The 18776-nt window shown below is 45.6% G+C and overlaps 1 protein-coding gene across 1 annotated transcript in view; it reads right to left on the bottom strand.

Moving 5' to 3' along the window:
* The window catches only part of LOC137385124 (NACHT, LRR and PYD domains-containing protein 3-like), a 118262-nt gene that overhangs the window by 55246 nt on the left and 44240 nt on the right, over positions 1-18776 (bottom strand). Inside the window, 2 exon segments of the mRNA XM_068059925.1 lie at positions 10656-10721; positions 10827-10998. Of these exon segments, the coding sequence (XP_067916026.1) occupies positions 10656-10721; positions 10827-10998 (238 nt within the window).

Below are 18776 nucleotides of genomic sequence, written 5' to 3'. Positions count from 1 at the left end.
GCTAAGAAGAGCAAGGAGAGGACACGAGAAGTCATTGGCGGATAGGATCAAGGAAAACCCTAAGGCTTTCTTTAGGTATATCAGGAATAAAAGAATGACTAGAGTTAGATTAGGGCAATCAAGGATAGTAGTGGGAAGTTGTGTGTGGAATCAGAGGAGATAGGGGAAGCGTTAAATGAATATTTTTCGTCAGTATTTACAGTAGAGAAAGAAAATGTTGTCGAGGAGAATACTGAGATTCAGACTACTAGGCTGGATGGGATTGAGGTTCACAAGGAGGAGGTGTTAGCAATTTTGGAAAGTGTGAAAATAGATAAGTCCCCTGGGCCAGATGGGATTTATCCTAGGATTCTCTGGGAAGCCAGGGAGGAGATTGCAGAGCCTTTGCCCTTGATCTTTATGTCGTCATTGTCGATCGGAATAGTGCCGGAAGACTGGAGGATAGCAAATGTTGTCCCCTTGTTCAAGAAGGGGAGTCGAGACAGCCCTGGTAATTATAGACATGTGAGCCTTACTTCGGTTATGGGTAAAATGTTGGAAAAGGTTATAAGAGATAGGATTTATAATCATCTTGAAAAGAATAAGTTCATTAGAGATCGTCAGCACGGTTTTGTGACGGGTAGGTCGTGCCTCACAAACCTTATTGAGTTTTTCGAGAAGGTGACCAAACAGGTGGATGAGGGTAAAGCCGTGGATGTGGTGTATATGGATTTCAGTAAGGCGTTTGAAAAGGTTCCCCACGGTAGGCTATTGCAGAAAATACGGAAGTATGGGGTTGAAGGTGATTTAGAGCTTTGGATCAGAAATTGGCTAGCTGAAAGAAGACAGAGGGTGGTGGTTGATGGCAAATGTTCATCCTGGAGTTTAGTTACTAATGGTGTACTGCAAGGATCTGTTTTGGGGCCACTGCTGTTTGTCATTTTTATAAATGACCTGGAAGAGGGTGTAGAAGGGTTGGTTAGTAAATTTGCGGATGACACGAAGGTCGGTGGAGCTGTGGATAGTGCCGAAGGATGTTGCAGAGGGACATAGATAGGCTGCAGAGCTGGGCTGAGAGATGGCAAATGGAGTTTAATGCGGAAAAGTCTGAGGTGATTCACTTTGGAAGGAGTAACAGGAATGCAGAGTACTGGGCTAATGGGAAGATTCTTGGTAGTGTCGATGAACAGAGAGATCTTGGTGTCCAGGTACATAAATCCCTGAAAGTTGCTACCCAGGTTAATAGGGCTGTTAAGAAGGCATATGGTGTGTTAGCTTTTATTAGTGGGGGGATCGAGTTTCGGAGCCACGAGGTCATGCTGCAGCTGGACAAAACTCTGGTGAGACCGCACCTGGAGTATTGCGTGCAGTTCTGGTCACCGCATTATAGGAAGGATGTGGAAGCTTTGGAAAGGGTGCAGAGGAGATTTACTAGGATGTTGCCTGGTATGGAGGGAAGGTCTTACGAGGAAAGGCTGAGGGACTTGAGGTTGTTTTCGTTGGAGAGAAGGAGGAGGAGAGGTGACTTAATAGAGACATATAAGATAATCAGAGGGTTAGATAGAGTGGATAGTGAGAGTCTTTTTCCTCGGATGGTGATGGCAAACACGAGGGGACATAGCTTTAAGTTGAGGGGTGATAGATATAGGACAGATGTCAGAGGTAGTTTCTTTACTCAGAGAGTAGTAGGGGCGTGGAACGCCCTGCCTGCAACAGTAGTTGACTCGCCAACTTTAAGGGCATTTAAGTGGTCATTGGATAGACATATGGATGAAAATGGAATAGTGTAGGTCAGATGGTTTCACAGGTCGGCGCAACATCGAGGGCCGAAGGGCCTGTACTGCGCTGTAATGTTCTAATTCTAATTCATTCAGGAATGGTGTTTCATTTCGCCAAGGGCGGAGGTGTTACAAGTGCTTTGTTTTTCAAAAGAAAACTTGGAGTTTTGTGTTTTGAAAGACTAGGAGAAAAAAGGATTTCTCTCCGAGAACACTGAATGCTGAACTGGGTGGGCATAGATTGCAAGGCAACCTGTTTCTAAGCAACAGCAAGGGAAATGACAGGTCACCTGACTTACTGTTAAGAGTTCAGTTTCACTTTTGCTTTGTGAAAGACCAGTGCTGGGCAGGCAGGAGGCAGAACAAACTGGCAGGCAGTTGTTTTTTTCGTTCGTTTTTCGTTTTGCAAACCAGAGAAAGACCTCTCCCTGAAAAGAAGACTTGTCTCTCTTAAGAAAGGGAATCCTACATCTGAGTTGTGGCTGTGTTCTACCTGGAGAGAGAAAAACAGCCCTGGAGAGGAAAAGACCCAGAGAAAGAGGAGTTGCTGCTCTCTATGGAGAAAGGCTCCTTTGCTAACAGGAAGCCCTGCATTGTTAAAGGTAGCAAATTGCTATTGTCTCCATTCTCTGGAAAATCTCTGCCTCAAGAGTGATTCCTGTTGTTTTTGGGAGACCTTCAAATTTCAAGAAAGCTTCTATTGCTGGACTTTTACTTTAAAATGTAGGCAGAGCTGTTGCTGCATCCTTTGCTGCAGATGAATTACCTTGAACGCCTACCCATCACAGACTGTTCATCAAACCCGCCTGGAGAGACTTCGAGTGGCATCTGACTATTCGATTCTGGGATCCCTCTCCGATCTAGAAATATCCTCCCAGCCCATGACCACCAACTATCTCATTATTGCTAAGAAATAGTTGAACACCAAAAGGTTTTTCCCCCAGTTAACCGATTTTTGAATGCATGTGTGTGTGCATGAGGGCTAGGAAGAATAAGAAGCTATAACATCTTTTTATATATACAGATTTAACCCATTACTGTTTAAGATTTAGTTTATTAGTAAATACTTAGTTTTGTTGTTGTTTAAAGAAACCTGGTTTGGTGTACTTTATTCTGGGGGATAAATAAAGTGTTTAATTTGGCTAATTTTCAGTAGGAGGGAAACTTTACTAGTATGTTGTGACCCGTGAAGTAGTGGGACTGAATTAGCACTGCATTACTCCCACCTTGGTCATAACAATGTGAATAGGTATGAAGTTATCCACTTTCGTAGAAAAAACAGTACAACAGAGTAATTCTTAAATGGTGAGAGGTTGGGAAATGTTCATGTCGAAAAGGACCTGGTGTCCTTGTTCATGAGTCATTAAAAGCGAGCGTGCAGGTGCAGCAAGCAATTAGGAAGATAAAAGGTATGTTGGCCTTCATTGTAAGAGGATGACAATACAGGAGTAAAAATGTCTTGCTGCAACTGTATGGAGCCTTGGTGAGACCAACCCTGGAATACTGTGCACAGTTTTTGTATCCTCATTTAAGGAAGGATATACTTGCCATAGAGGGAGTACAATGCAGATTCACCAGACTTGTCCCTGGGACACTGTCTTATGAGAAGAGATTGAGGAAACTGGGTTTGTATTCTCTAGATTTTCAAAAAATAAGAGGTGATCTCATTGAAACATACAAAATTCTTACAGGGTGTGACAGGGTGGATGTAGCTAGGATGTATCTCCTGGCTTGTGAGTCTAGAACCGGGGGACCTGGTCTCAGAATAAGGGATAGGCCATTTAAGACTGAGATGAGGAGGAATTTCTTCACGCAGAGGGTAGGAAATCTTTGGAATTCTCTACTCCAGAGGGCTGTGAAAGTTCAATCATTGAGCATGTTCAAGACAGAAATTGATAGCTATCTGGATGCTAATAACATCAAGAGATATGGAGATAACGTAGGGTAGTGGCATTGAGGTAAATGATTGGCCATGATCTAAAGTGAATGGTGGAGCAGGCTCAATGGGCAGAATGACCTACTCCTGCTCCTATGTTCCTATGCTCCTAATTAAAATTACAGGCGACTGGAAGCTAACAATTATTCAGCAGTTTTACACATACATTCATTGATTGTGGTTTTATAACAGTCCGGTCATGTTACTGATTAGAATTAGAAATTGAACTACTGCGCACTTCACTCAGTGTAATGTTAGAGCAGAAAACATTTGCAGTTCATCTGAACTGTTCTACCAATAATTATACTGCATTGTTTTGTTTTGGTCTTGAATTCCTGCAATGCAGGTTTGGGAAATTAAAAATATGTTTGTGTTAGTCATTACATTGGGTTCAAAAACAACTCCAGAGTTAAAGGATTATTCTTTGTGTAGAATGAGATTCTCTCTTTCACTGTCATTAGGAAGTTGGCCAATAACTAACTTTCCAGTCACTCTGACACAGTATTCCAGTCTTTTCCTCACATTTCTCCACAGATTAATGTTCTATTGTGTGAACATTAACATCTATTCTCAGATTGGATCAAACACATTCTGATGTCTTATTCTGTGCTGTGAAATGATAACGTTTTAATATTTCACATTTCTCCACCTCTTTCCCTACAGTTTAAAAGGAGACAAATCAGAGCCAGGGAACTACAGGCCTAACATGCTGACATCCCTTATTGGGAAGATGCTAACGGGATCAGAAGAAACGTCCTTTATGTTTAAAGAGAAATGAAGGGACCAATAGAAATTCATAACTGAGCTTCTGAGAAAATAGCTTCTGCCCAACAAATTTTGCAGAGTTTTTTTTGAGGAAGTCATTGGGATGGTGGATGAGGGAAATCCTGTGCACATTGTCTACTTGGACTTTCAGAAAGTCTTTGATAAGGTTCCTCACACTAGGTTACTTCAGAAGATGGAATTTTGATGTATCAGTAGAAATTTGAAACTCTGGATTGGGAATTGTCTTCAATCCTGCAGCCAAAATGTTGTAATTAACAGATGTGGTTCAGCTTGGAGACATGTTACAAGTGACTGGTCCTAGACCTGCTACTTTTCACAGTCTGTATTAATGACCTAGACAGTGGTGTTGCGAGTATGGTAAGTAGGTTTGCAGATGACACTAACATATGTGCAATGGTGAAAATGGTCGAGGAGGGCAATCAAATCCAAAAACTTTGGCGATGTGCCAGGAGAGTGAAGCAAACATGGGAAATGGCATTTAATTTAGTTAAATGTAGTGCCACACATATTGATCGGGCAATCAGAGAACACAGGAATCATTCGGAGGCATCAATAGGGCGGCACAGTGACGCAGTGGTTAGCACTGCAGCCTCACAGCTCCAGCGACCCGGGTTCAATTCTGGGTACTGCCTGTGTGGAGTTTGCAAGTTCTCCCTGTGTCTGCGTGGGTTTCCTCCGGGTGCTCCAGTTTCCTCCCACAAGCCAAAAGACTTGCAGGTTGATAGGTAAATTGGCCATTATAAATTGCCCCTAGTATAGGTAGGTGGTAGGGAAATATAGGGACTGGTGGGGATGTGGTAGGAATATGGGATTCGTGTAGGATTAGTAGAAATGGGTGGATGATGGTCGGCACAGACTCGGGGGGCCGAAGGGCCCGTTTCAGTGCTGTATCTCTAAACTAAACTAAAAAAACGAAACCAAATAGTGAGAGAGTGAGAGAGAGAAAAAAGATCTTGATAAGATCACTGAAGGTGAATGACCAATGTAAAGAAATCATTGCTAAAGCTACCAAAGTACTGGGTTATATTAATCGAACCACTCAGTATAAAAGACAAGGTACCACTTTGACACTGTACAGGTCACTGGTCAAACCACATCTGGATACTGTGCCCAGTCCTGGTTCTCCCACATGGTGGATGAGAAAGTGCCATTGGAAAAGGTACAGAGGAAATCTTCAGGAATGATTCCTATCTTAGGGAACCTGAGCTACTGAGACAAGGTCAAGGACCTTGGTCTATTTATTTTAGAGCAGCACAGGTTTTGTTTGCACTGGAGTGATGACTTGGGTTGCATTAGAGTGCTACAGTGGAAGCTTGGTAAGTGAGGAAGTTCGGTAAGGAGGGAGTGAGGAGCTCCTTTCATTTCCTATCTGTCCTCATAGTGAGGGGAGCCGAGAGCTTCCAAAGAGCACAGCTGACTGGGAGAAGACTCGGAGCGCAGCGTTCCGGACCGGTAAGTATAAAACAAACATACCTCTGGGAACAAAAACTGAAAGTGACGTCACAGGAAAGCTGTGACCTGATTGGCTGGTAGGGAATTTGTTTTACTGAATTTGGAAATAAAACATTGATAAAAATTGATTAAAACCCTAATTAACTAATTAATAAGTAGAGTAACTAAACCAGAGGGAGGAGATTACTGTATTTAGTTCGCATTTAATATTTATAGTAGGAATCTAGCACAAGGGACCATATAGTTATAACAATTTAGTAAGGATTTAATAAGTATTTATTTATCTTAAATTAATTTATTAATTTGTGCTAGAAATGTCAGTTAGAGGGGTGAAGTGCTTCACCTGTGAGATGTGGGAGGTCCGTGACACTTACAGCGTTCCGGACGACTACATCTGCAGGAAGTGTACCCAGTTGCAGCTCCTCACAGACCGCATGGATCGGTTGGAGCGGCAACTGGTGCACTTAGGAGCCTGCAGGTGGCAGAGGGCGTCATAGACAGGAGTTTTAGAGAAGTGGTTACACCCAAGGTGCAGGCAGATAGATGGGTGACCGCTAGAAGAGGCAGGCAGTCAGTGCAGGAATCCCCTGTGACTATCCCCCTCTCGAACAAGTATACCGTTTTGGATACTGTTGGGGGGATGGCCTATCAGGGGAAAACAGCAGCAGCCAGAGCAATGGCACCACAGCTGGCACTGTTGTTCAGCAGGGAAGGACAAAGTGCAGAAGAGCAATAGTTATAGGGGACACTGTAGTCAGGGGCACAGATAGGCGCTTCTGTGGACGTGAAAGAGACTCCAGGATGGTATGTTGCCTCCCTGGTGCCAGGGTCAAGGATGTCTCTGAACGGACAGGGGGCATTCTGAAGGGGGAGGGTAAACAGCCAGAGGTTGTAGTACACATCGGTACCAATGACATAGGCAGGAAGAGTGACGAGGTCCTGCAGGGGGATTTAGGGAGTTAGGTAGAAAGTTAAAAGACAGGACCTCGAGGGTTGCAATCTCGGGATTACATATACTTTTATTTTATTTAGAGATACAGCACTGAAACAGGCCCTTCGGCCCACTGAGTCTGTGCTGACCAACAACCACCCATTTATACTAACCCTGCAACAATCCCATATTCCCTACCACCAACTTGCACTAGGGGCAATTTATAATGGCCAATTTACCTATTAACCTGCAAGTCTTTGGCTGTGGGAGGAAACCGGAGCACCTGGCGAAAACCCACACGGTCACAGGGAGAACTTGCAAACTCCACAGGGAGTACCCAGAATCGAACCCGGGTCCCTGGAGCTATGAGGCTGCGATGCTAACCACTGCACCACTGTGCCGCCCTTATTGACTGGGACTCACTTAGTGCTAGGGGCTTGGATGGGGCAGAATTTGGAAGGAGCATTGAGGAGGGCTTCTTGAAACAATATGTAGATAGTCCAACTAGGGATGAGGCCGTACTGGACCTGGTATTGGACAATGAGCCCGGCCAGGTGGTCGAAGTTTCAGTTGGGGAGCATTTCGGGAACAGTGACCATAATTCCATAAATTTTAAGGTACTTGTGGACAAGGATAAGAGTAGTCCTCGGGTGAAGGTGCTAAATTGGGGGAAGGCTAATTATAATAATATTAGGCAGGAACTGAAGAATTTAGATTGGGGGCAGCTGTTTGAGGGTAAATCAACATCTGACATGTGGGAGTCCTTCAAATGTCAGCTGATTAGAATCCAGGACCAGCATGTTCCTGTTAGGAAGAAGGATAAGTTTGGCAAGTTTCGGAACCTTTGATAACGCGGGATATTGTGAGCCTAGTCAAAAAGAAAAAGGAAGCATTCGTAAGGGCTGGAAGGCTAGGAACAGACGAATCCCTTGAGGAATATAAAGACAGTAGGAATGAACTTAAGCAAGGAGTCAGGAAGGCTAAAAGGGGTCATGAAAAGTCATTGGCAAACACGATTAACGAAAATCCCAAGGCTTTTTATACGTATATAAAGAGCAAGAGGGTTACTAGGGAAAGGGTTGGCCCACTCAAGGACAGAGAAGGGAATCTATGTGTGGAGCCAGAGGAAATGGGCGAGGTACTAAATGAGTACTTTGCATCAGTATTCACCAAGCAGACGGACTTGGTGGATGATGAGCCTAGGGAAGGGAGTGTAGATAGTCTCAGTCATCTCATTATCAAAAAGGAGGAGGTGTTGGGTGTCTTGCAAAGCATTAAGGTAGATAAGTCCCAAGGGCCTGATGGGATCTACCCCAGAATACTGAGGGAGGCAAGCGAAGAAATTGCTGGGACCTTGACAGAAATCTTGGCATCTTCATTGGCTACAGGTGAGGTCCCAGAGGACTGGAGAATAGCCAATGTTGTTCCTTTGTTGAAGAAGGGTAGCAAGGATAATCCAGGACATGATAGGCCGGTGAGCCTTACGTCAGTGGTAGAGAAATTATTAGAGAGGATTATTCGGGACAGGATTTACTCCCATTTGGAAACAAACAAACTTATTAGCGAGAGACAGCACGGTTTTGTGAAGGGGAGGTCGTGTCTTACTAATTTGATTAAGTTTTTTGAGGAAGTGACGAAGATGATTGATGAAGGAAGGGCAGAGGATGTTATCTATATGGACTACAGTAAAGCCTTTGGCAAGGCCCCGCATGGCAGACTGGTACAAAAGGTGAACTCACACGGGATCAGAGGTGAGCTGGCAAGATGGATACAGAACTGGCTCGGTCATAGAAGACAGAGGGTAGCAGTGGAAGGGTGTTTTTCTGAATGGAGGGATGTGACGAGTGGTGTTCCGCAGGGATCAGTGCTGGGACCTTTGCTCTTTGTAGTATATATAAATGATTTGGAGGAAAATGTAGCTGGTCTCATTAGTAAGTTTGCGGACGACACAAAGGTTGGTGGAGTTGCGGATAGTGATGAAGATTGTCAGAGGAGACAGCAGGATATAGATCGGTTGGAGACTTGGGCGGAGAAATGGCAGATGGAGTTTAATCCGGACAAATGTGAGGTAATGCATTTTGGAAGGTCTAATGCAGGTGGGAGGTATACAGTAAATGGCAGAACCTTTAGGAGTATTGACAGGCAGAGAGATCTGGGCGTACAGGTCCACAGGTCACTGAAAGTGGCAACGCAGGTGGATAAGGTAGTCAAGAAGGCATACGGCATGCTTGCCTTCATTGGTCAGGGCAGAGAGTATAAAAATTGGCAAGCCATGCTGCAGCTGTACAGAACTTTAGTTAGGCCACACTTAGAATATTGCGTGCAATTCTGGTCGCCACACTACCAGAAGGACGTGGAGGCTTTGGAGAGGGTACAGAGGAGGTTTACCAGGATGTTGCCTGGTCTGGAGGGCATTAGCTATGAGGAGAGGTTGGAAAAACTCGGATTGTTTTCACTGGAACGACATGATAGAGGTTTACAAAGTTATGAGCGGCATGGACAGAGTGGATAGTCAGAAGCTTTTTCCCAGGGTGGAAGAGTCAGTTACTGGGGGACATAGGTTTAAGGTGAGAGAGGCAAAGTTTAGAGGGGATGTGCGAAGCAAGTTCTTTACACAGAAGGTGGTGAGTGTCTGGAACTTGCTGCCAGGGGAGGTGGTGGAAGCAGGTACGATAGCGACGTTTAAGAGGCATCTTGACAAATACATGAGTAGGATGGGAATCGAGGGATACGGTCCTCGGAAGTGCAGAAGGTTTTCGTTGAGGCAGGCATCAAGATCGGCGCAGTCTTGGAGGGCCGAATGGCCTGTTCCTGTGCTGTACTGTTCTTTGTTCAGACTTACAGGCAACCTGATAGAGGTCGATTAAATAACTGAATGGCTGGATAGAGTCTCTGTTGATAGATTATTCTAGTTTATCAGATTGGGAGGACCAGCAAACACACATTTAAACTATGTAAATGTAGGAATAAACTGGATGTTCGCTGGTTCTTCTTTCCCAGAGAATTGTGAGCCTCTGGAATGTGCTGCTGATTGCTGACTCTCTGTATCCCTTCAAGAGGGAGCTGGACTGGTTCCTGACTGGGACAGAGATCTCATCATGTAGAAGGTAAGTGTCTTTATATGTAAAATGTGGTCCGTGTGATTTCCTGGATTGGTCCCTGGGTCGGTGGGGGGGGTTCAGGTCAGAGAGGAATATTACCAAGAACATTTTCCCATATTGGCTCTGGGTGTTTCCATTGTTTTGCTTGACTGTGGGGTGGTGTCTTGTGGGGGTAAGGGGTAAGGGAGGGATGAAGTGTTTAGCCATAATGGTCGAGCCTGCGTGGTGTGGGGTAGGTTTGATGGACCATCTGGTCTCTTCCTGCTCATCATTTCGGTGGGACATATTGCTCGGGATGCAGGAACCCTTAACATCTGGGTCAAGGCACTGCTCTTTACTGTGAGCCCAGAGCATCCGTGCAGCACACAGGAGGTTTGTATTAAGATTCACAGCTTATCAAGATCCTGCCAGGTGTGTGTAAGATTTCAGAAATAATAATGGTCAGCAGCTGGATTCAGTGAAATAATACAATGTTCACATATTTACAGGATATGATAGAAATCATATGAATTGTAACTTGAATCTACACAGAATAATTGACAACAAATCCAAACAATGTTCAATCTTGTTTCTCCAGCCTTTGATTTTCGGATTCCCAGATTCTGTCAATCTCTTAAACAAACGGCTACAGTCAATCATTCTGATTCTCGGAAGTGAAATAAACAGTTTGAAATCTCCATGTCATCACTTACCTTTCAGGTCACTGGGTATTTCAGATAAACCTCGTGCGATGTCCATATAATCAAATGAATCACAACCTGTTAAAATCAATTAAATTTCATGAAATCAGATTTGTGTAATATTATAGTAAATTCTGCAGTGTTTGAATCTGAAGTTGAATTCAGTGTGTGATTTTACCGTACCGAGTTCCTGTATTTCTTTCAGTATTTTCTCCAACTTTGGTAACCTGTGGCACATTTTCACAAAGGATTTCCACGTCAGCCTTCGGACCCGAGAGCCTTTCTCCACCACCAGATTTAGGAGAAGTTTGGAACTGTCTGCCTGGTTTCCCTTCTCCACGAGCTCAGTGACTTTCTGTAAAGAATAATAATGAATATCTGAATTCTCAGTTTTGAGCACAGAAAGCAGTCACTGGGCCGGGTACTGATCCATTCTGAACATGGGCTGAATATTCTGTAAACATCTTGATTCAGACATTAATGGCAAATAAATGTGATAAAACTAAATTGAAAATCAGAAGTATTGTTCTAGGAGAGTGAGGAATCACTGAGAATCTGCAGTATTTTAATGGGATTAGTTTTCTCTGTCGTTCAGTGTCCAACATGACATCAGATACTGATTGACAAGATGATCCACTTGTTTCTCACACTTACTTCCTGCTGTCACACTTTGTGATTTACTCAGAAATAAAACAGCAGTGAATCAGAACTCAAGTGACAGGGAAGGACGATTCTGAACTGAGGGGAACAGCGAGAAAACTGTCTGAGAAATTATCACCAACCAATCGAAACAACCCCTGTTGATTTATCAGTCAGGAGAATTGACCAATAATTATAATACTGAAAATCCAATCACTCCATATATATTCCCCTCAGTAATTGAGATGTCAGATACTCAATGTTTTGTACACCCACTGCCAGTATGAAACCTTAGTAACCGGGAGAACATATCCAGCAATGGATAGTCAGGACTTCTATCAACAAATTACATTTAATATAGGACTTTTAATGTCGATAAACAACCCAAGATGTTTCACAGCGACAGAATCAGACAACGGGCCCGAGACAAAGTAGGATGAATTGGCACAGGTGACCAAAACATAACAAAAGATAAGTTTTAAGAAGGAGGGGACGGGGATCGGTTTCAGGAGTGAATTTCAGAGCGTGGGGCCCAAGGTAACTGAAAGCTTGACCACCAGTGGTGATGTGAAGGAAGGGCTGCACAAGAGGACAGGGTCAGAGCAATGGAAAATTCCAGTGGTACGAGAATTGAAGGAGGTTACAGTGATAAGAAGCATCAGGACCATCAAGTTATATAAATAGAAGGATAGGAATTTTAAACTGAAGGCCTGAGGGTTGGAAGCCATTCTAGGTATGTGAGCACACATGTGATATCAGAAATGGGACCTGGTGGGGACAGGGTACAGGCAGCAGACTCTGAGTAGCTGAAGATTACAGAGTGTGTAAGGTGGGAGGCCGGGCAGGAGAACATTGGAATAGTCGTGTCTGGAGGCATGGACGAGGGCTCAGCAGGAGATGGGCTGAAGTAGGGAGAGAGACTGGCAATGTTACATAGATAGAAGTAGGGGATCATTGTGATGGAGAGAATGTCGGATATGGAGTTCAGATTGAGGGTGGATGCCGAAATCACAGACAGTCTGTCTTAGCCTCAGGCAGTGGCCAGTAGGAGTTGACAATGTGTCTGCACACAGACACCAGTGGTCCATGGTTAAAAATGTTGAAGTCCGTGGTAATTGTAAATGTCTTGCCTCCAAATCCTGTCTATTGTCTCTGTTCTCTCTTTTTTTCCAGTCCTACTAAAACTCTTTCCCTTTGTTTTCAGTCCAGACTCCAGTTACACTCGAACCACTACCCTGTTCTTAGTACAGATACTGATGGATCCACTAATATTTTCACCTCTTCAGAACATTGTTTCAGATTCATGGTATTTGCCATTTTATCCTTTCTCTCCTATTTCCCGGTTTCTAAAGAATCCTTTAACAATCTGCAATTCGAAGAGCTAACATTGCAACAATTCTCAGTGACTGCGTGGAAGCAAATTACATGTTGGGGTGTATTAACAGTGCAAGATTGAGCTGAAAGAATGAGATAATCCTGTCACTTCATAAAATCATTCATGTGACTGCACTTAGATGACTGTGTATAATTCTGATTGACTCAGTACATAAACGTTAATGTTGCTACTGAAAAGAGGAACTAGAATAACTGAGAGAAGGGAGTGATTGGAATTGAGGAACTATTGTGTAATCTGGGAATGTCCTCACTGGAAAAGAGAATGTTGAGAGGTGATATGATTGCTGTTTCACTTTGTCCAGTGCAGTAGAAACAGAGGACACAGCCTGAGCTTCAAGGAGGGTAAATTCACAACTAATCTCTCGTAACAATATTTCAGTGAGTGAACAGTCAGTCTGTGGGACACACTCACTAGGGAAGCTGGAGTTAGTATTGATTCATTCAAATGTGAATTAGACAGATATATTTCAGAAAATAACATTTTGAGATGCACTATTAGTGTAATTTAAGATATGACAGTTTTTATTTATTCATTCATGGGATGTGGATGCCTCTGGCCTGGCCAGCATTTATTACCCATGAGAAGGTGGGAATGAGCTGCCTTCCTGAACCGCTGCAGTCCATGTGGTGATGGTACACCCACACTGCTGTTAGAGTTCCAGGATTCTGACCCAGTGACAATGAAGGAATGACAATATATTTCCAAGTCAGGATGGTGTGTGACTTGGAGGGGAATTTGGAGGTGATGATGTTCCCGTGCACTCGCTTCCCTGGTCCTTCTAGAAGGGAGAGGTCATGGGTTTGAAAGGTGCTGTCGAAGGAGCCTTGATGAGTTACTGCAGTGCATCTTGTAGATGGTACATACTGCTGTCACTGTGCGTCGATGGTGGAGAGAGCGAATATTTAAGGTGGTGCCAATCAAGCAGGCTGTTTTGTTCTGGATGGTGCCGCGTTTCTTGAGTGTTTCTGGAGTCGCAAGTGGAGAATATTCCATCACACTCCTGATTTGTACCTTGGTACGTCTATGGCACGAATGTTACTTGCCATTTATAAGTCCAAGCCCAAATGTTGTCCAGGTCTTTCTCTATGTGGGCACAGACTGCTTCATTATCTGAGGAGTTGCAAATGTAGCTGAACACCATGCAATCATCATCCACATTTCTGACATTATGACGGAGGGAAGGTCATCGCTGAAGCAACTGAAGATGTTTGTGCCGAGGACACTTCCCTGAGGAATTCCTGTAGTGATGTCCTGGGGCTGAGATAATTGGCCTCCAAGAATCATGACCAGCTTACTTTGTGATAGATGTGACTCCAGTCAGTGGAGAGTTTTCCCCCTGATTCCCATTGACTTCAGTTTTGCTAGGGCTCCTTAATGCCACACTCGGTCAAATGTTGTCTTGATGTCAAGGGCCAACACTCTCTCCTTTCCTCTGGAATTTGGTTCTTTTATCCAGGTTGGACCAAGGCCATAATGAGGTCTGGAGCCGGGTGTCTGTGGTGGAACCCAAACTGAGCATCGATGAGCAGATTATTGGTAAGTGCCTCTTGAGAGCATTGTTGACGACGCCTTCTATCACTTTGCTGATGATTGTGAGTACCCTGTGGGACAGTAATTGACTGGTTTGGATTTGTCCTGCTTTTTGTGGAGCAGGACATACCTGGACAATTCTTCCAATTTGTCAGGCAGTTGCCAGTGTTGGGTAGGCAGTATTATCACTGGACTAGTAACCCAGAGACCCAGGGTATTTCTCTGGGGTTTGATAAGGTATCTACCAAAACTCGTTTTCACAGCCACATCTCCTTCCTCAGTGACTGTCTCCGGCTCCGACTGATTCCACGTGGATTCCAACTGCAGTTTCACCCGTCATGCTTTGAGACCACCCAGGATCACAGGTATCTCCGAGAAATACAACGTTCCTCGGACTGCTACTCTCGCCGCATCCTGAGATCCACACTCAGTGCTATGCGCCGCCATATGCACACACTGGACCTCTCTCTCCAGCAGCACCGTCTTACCTTATCTCAAATCTGTTCTACTCCGCAGTTTCATCTCATCTTACGTCTCATCCGAAACATTAACAAAAAACTTTTTTTCTTCCTTTCAGGTGTTAAGGAATGCAAGCTCCAGCAGCTGATGGGGACTAATGCCCCTCCAGATCCTCCTTCCGCTTCACTTCCCTCTGACCCCACCCCTTCTGATCTGACACCTTGCCGTGTATTTACGATACCCTCTGACCTCCCCCTCTCTGATGCTGAGCGTTCTGTACTCAGCAAAGGTCTCAGTTTTATCCCCTTACGCCCCCACCTCAATGAATTTCGCACTCGGCATGACGTTGAGCTCTTCTTCCGTCGCCTCCGCCTCCGGGCTCACTTCTTCGACCAGGAGTCCTCCCCCCGACCAGCAGACCCATTCACCCGCCTCCAGCATTCTCCCTCTACCTGGACCCCTCCCCCTGGCCTCTTACCCGCTCTTGATCTCTTCATTGAAAACTGTCGGCGAGACATTGGTCGTCTCAATTTCTCTGCCCCCCTCACTCACTCTAACCTGTCCCCCTCTGAACTTGAGGCACTCCGTTCTCTCAGGTCTAACCCCGACATGGTCATCAAACCTGCAGACAAGGGTGGTGCTGTTGTTGTATGGCGTACCGACCTCTACCTTGCAGAAGCTCAACGCCAACTCACAGACACCTCTTCCTACCTCCCTCTGGACCATGACCCCACCACCGAACATCAAGCCACCGTCTAAAGGACTGTCACTGACCTCATCTCCTCTGGAGATCTTCCCTCGACAGCTTCCAACCTCATAGTCCCGCAACCCCGGACAGCACACTTCTACCTCCTTCCCAAAATCCACAAACGGGACTGTCCCGGCAGACCCATTGTGTCAGCCTGCTCCTGCCCCACTGAACTTATTTCTTCCTATCTAGACTCTATCTTTTCTCTGCTGGTCCAGTCTCTTCCCACCTACATCCGTGACTCTTCTGACGCCCGACGTCATTTTGACAATTTCCAGTTTCCTGGTCCCAACCGCCTCCTCTTCACTATGGACGTCCAATCGCTCTACACCTCCATCCCCCACCAGGATGGTTTGAGGGCTCTCTGCTTCTTCCTGGAACAGAGGCCCAACCAGTCCCCATCCACCAACACCCTCCTCTGCCTGGCTGAACTTGTTCTCACATTGAACAACTTCTCCTTCAACTCCATGCATTTCCTTCAAGTAAAAGGTGTCGCTATGGGTACCCGCATGGGTCCTAGTTATGCCTGTCTTTTTGTGGGATATGTCGAGCATTCTTTGTTCCAGTCCTACTCAGGCCCCCTCCCCCAACTCTTTTTCCGGTACATTGATGACTGTATCGGTGCCGTTTCCTGCTCCCGCCCCGAACTAGAAAACTTTATCAACTTTGCTTCCGATTTCCACCCTTCTCTCACCTTTACATGGTCCATCTCTGACACTTCCCTTCCCTTCCTCGACTTCTCTGTCTCCATCTCTGGGGATAGGTTGTCTACCAATATCCATTATAAGCCCACTGACTCCCACAGCTATCTCGACTACACTTCTTCACACCCTACCTCCTGCAAGGACTCCATTCCATTCTCCCAGTTTCTCCGTCTCCGACGCATCAGCTCTGATGATGCTACCTTCCATGACGGTGCTTCTGATATGACCTCCTTTTTCCTCAACCGAGGATTTCCCCCCACTGTGGTTGACAGGGCCCTCAACCGTGTCCGACCCATTCCCCGCACCTCTACCCTCACCCCTTCCCCTCCCTCCCAGAACCGTGACAGGGTTCCCCTTGTCCTCACTTTTCATCCCATCAGCCTCCATATCCAAAGGATCATCCTCTGCCATTTTCGCCACCTCCAGCGTGATGCCACTACCAGTCGCATCTTCCCCTCCCTTCCCCTGTCAGCATTCCGAAGGGATCGTTCCCTCTGCGACACCCTGGTCCACTCCTCCATTACCCCCACCACCTCGCCCCCGTCCCCGTCCCAGGGCACCTTCCCCTGCAATCGCAGGAGGTGTAATACCTGCCCATTTACCTCCTCTCTCCTCACTATCCCAGGCCCCAAACACTCCTTTCAGGTGAAGCAGCGATTTACTTGTACTTCTTTCAATGTAGTATACTGTATTCGCTGCTCACAGTGTGGTCTCCTCTACATTGGGGAGACCAAGCGCAGACTGGGTGACCGCTTTGCGGAACATCTCCGCTCAGTCCGCAAGCAGGACCCTGAGCTTCCGGTTGCTTGCCATTTCAACACTCCCCCCTGCTCTCATGCTCACATCTCTGTCCTGGGATTGCTGCAGTGTTCCAGTGAACATCAACGCAAGCTCGAGGAACAGCATCTCATCTACCGATTAGGCACACTACAGCCTGCCGGACTGAACATTGAGTTCAATAATTTCAGAGCATGACAGCCCCCCACTTTACTTTCATTTTTAGTCATTTTTAGTTATTTTTTCTTCATTTTTTTTTACATTCCTTTTTACATTTTTTACAATCTTTTTTTGCATTTATTTCATTTCATCTTAGTTTGTTCAGTTTGCTTACCCACTGTTTTTTTCAGGTTGTTTTTCTTCAGGTTTGCACTTGCTGCTGTTCAATATTCAGTATATTCACACCTAATCAGTACTAATGCTTTGTCTTTCAACACACCATTAACATATTGTTTGCCTTTGCTCCGTGACCTTTTGGTCAGCTTTGTGGCCTGGTCTAATCTGCACCTTCTCCTTTGTTATCTCTTGCACCACCCCCACCTCACTTGTTTATAATCTGTGACTTTTCTAATATTTGTCAGTTCCGAAGAAGGGTCACTGACCCGAAACGTTAACTCTGCTTCTCTTTCCACAGATGCTGCCAGACCTGCTGAGTGAATCCAGCATTTCTTGTTTTTGTTTCAGATTTCCAGCATCCGCAGTATTTTGCTTTTATTTCTCTGGGGACATAGGTTCGAATCTCACCACATCAGAAGGTGGAATTTGAATTTAATTAATAAAAAAAAATATCTGGAATTAAAAGCTCGTCTAATTTTTTTTTTTACTTGGAGATACAGCACTGAAGCCATCCCTTCGGCCCACCGAGTCTGTGCCGACCAACAACCACCCATTTATACTAACCCGACAGTAATCCCATATGCCCTACCTACACAATGGGCAATTTACCCATCACCTGCAAGTCTTTGGCGGCGGGAGGAAACTGGAGCACCCGGCGAAAACCCATGCGGTCCTAGGGAGAACTTGCAAACTCCGCACAGGCAATACCCAGAATTGAACCCGGGTCCCTGGAGCTATGAGGCTGCGGTGCTAACCACTGCGCCACTGTGCCGCCCATGATGGCCATAAAACCACTGTCGATTGTTGTAAAAACCCATCTGGTTCACTCATGTCCTTTCGGGAAGGAAATCTGCTGTCCTTACCTGGTCTGGCCTACATGTGACTCGAACCCACAGCAATGTGGTTAACTCTCACATGCCCTCTGAAATGGCCGAGCATCCACTCAGTTGTACCTAACTGCTACGAAGTCAATAAAAAGGAATAAAACCGGATGGACCACCCGGCATCGACCTAGGCACCGGAAATGACAACGGCAAACCCAGCCCTGTCGACCCTGCAAAGTCCTCCTTACTAACATCTGGGGGCTTGTGCCAAAGTTGGGAGAGCTGTCCCACAGACTAGTCAAGCAACAGCCTGACATAGTCACACTCATGGAATCATATCTTACAGACAATGTCCCAGACACTGCCATCACCATCCCCGGGTATGTCCTGGCCCACCGGCAGGACAGACCCAGCAGAGGTGGTGGCACAGTGGTATACAGTAGGGAGGGAGTTGCCCTGGGAGTCCTCAACATCGACTCCGGACCCCACTAAGTCTCATGGCATCAGGTCAAACATGGGCAAGCAACCTCCTGCTGATTACCACCTACTGCCCTCCCTCAGCTGATGAGTCAGTACTCCTCCATGTTGAACACCACTTGGAGGAAGCACTGAGGGTGGCAAGGGCACAAAATGTACTCTGGGTGGGGGACTTCAATGTCCATCACCATGAGTGGCTCGGTAGCACCACTACTGACCGAGCTGGCCGTGTCCTAAAGGACA

This window comes from Heterodontus francisci, chromosome 28, assembly GCF_036365525.1.
Source record: "Heterodontus francisci isolate sHetFra1 chromosome 28, sHetFra1.hap1, whole genome shotgun sequence".
NCBI lineage: Eukaryota > Metazoa > Chordata > Chondrichthyes > Heterodontiformes > Heterodontidae > Heterodontus > Heterodontus francisci.
The sequence above is the reverse complement of the archived record's forward strand: the minus strand, read 5'-3'. Positions and strand labels throughout refer to the sequence as shown.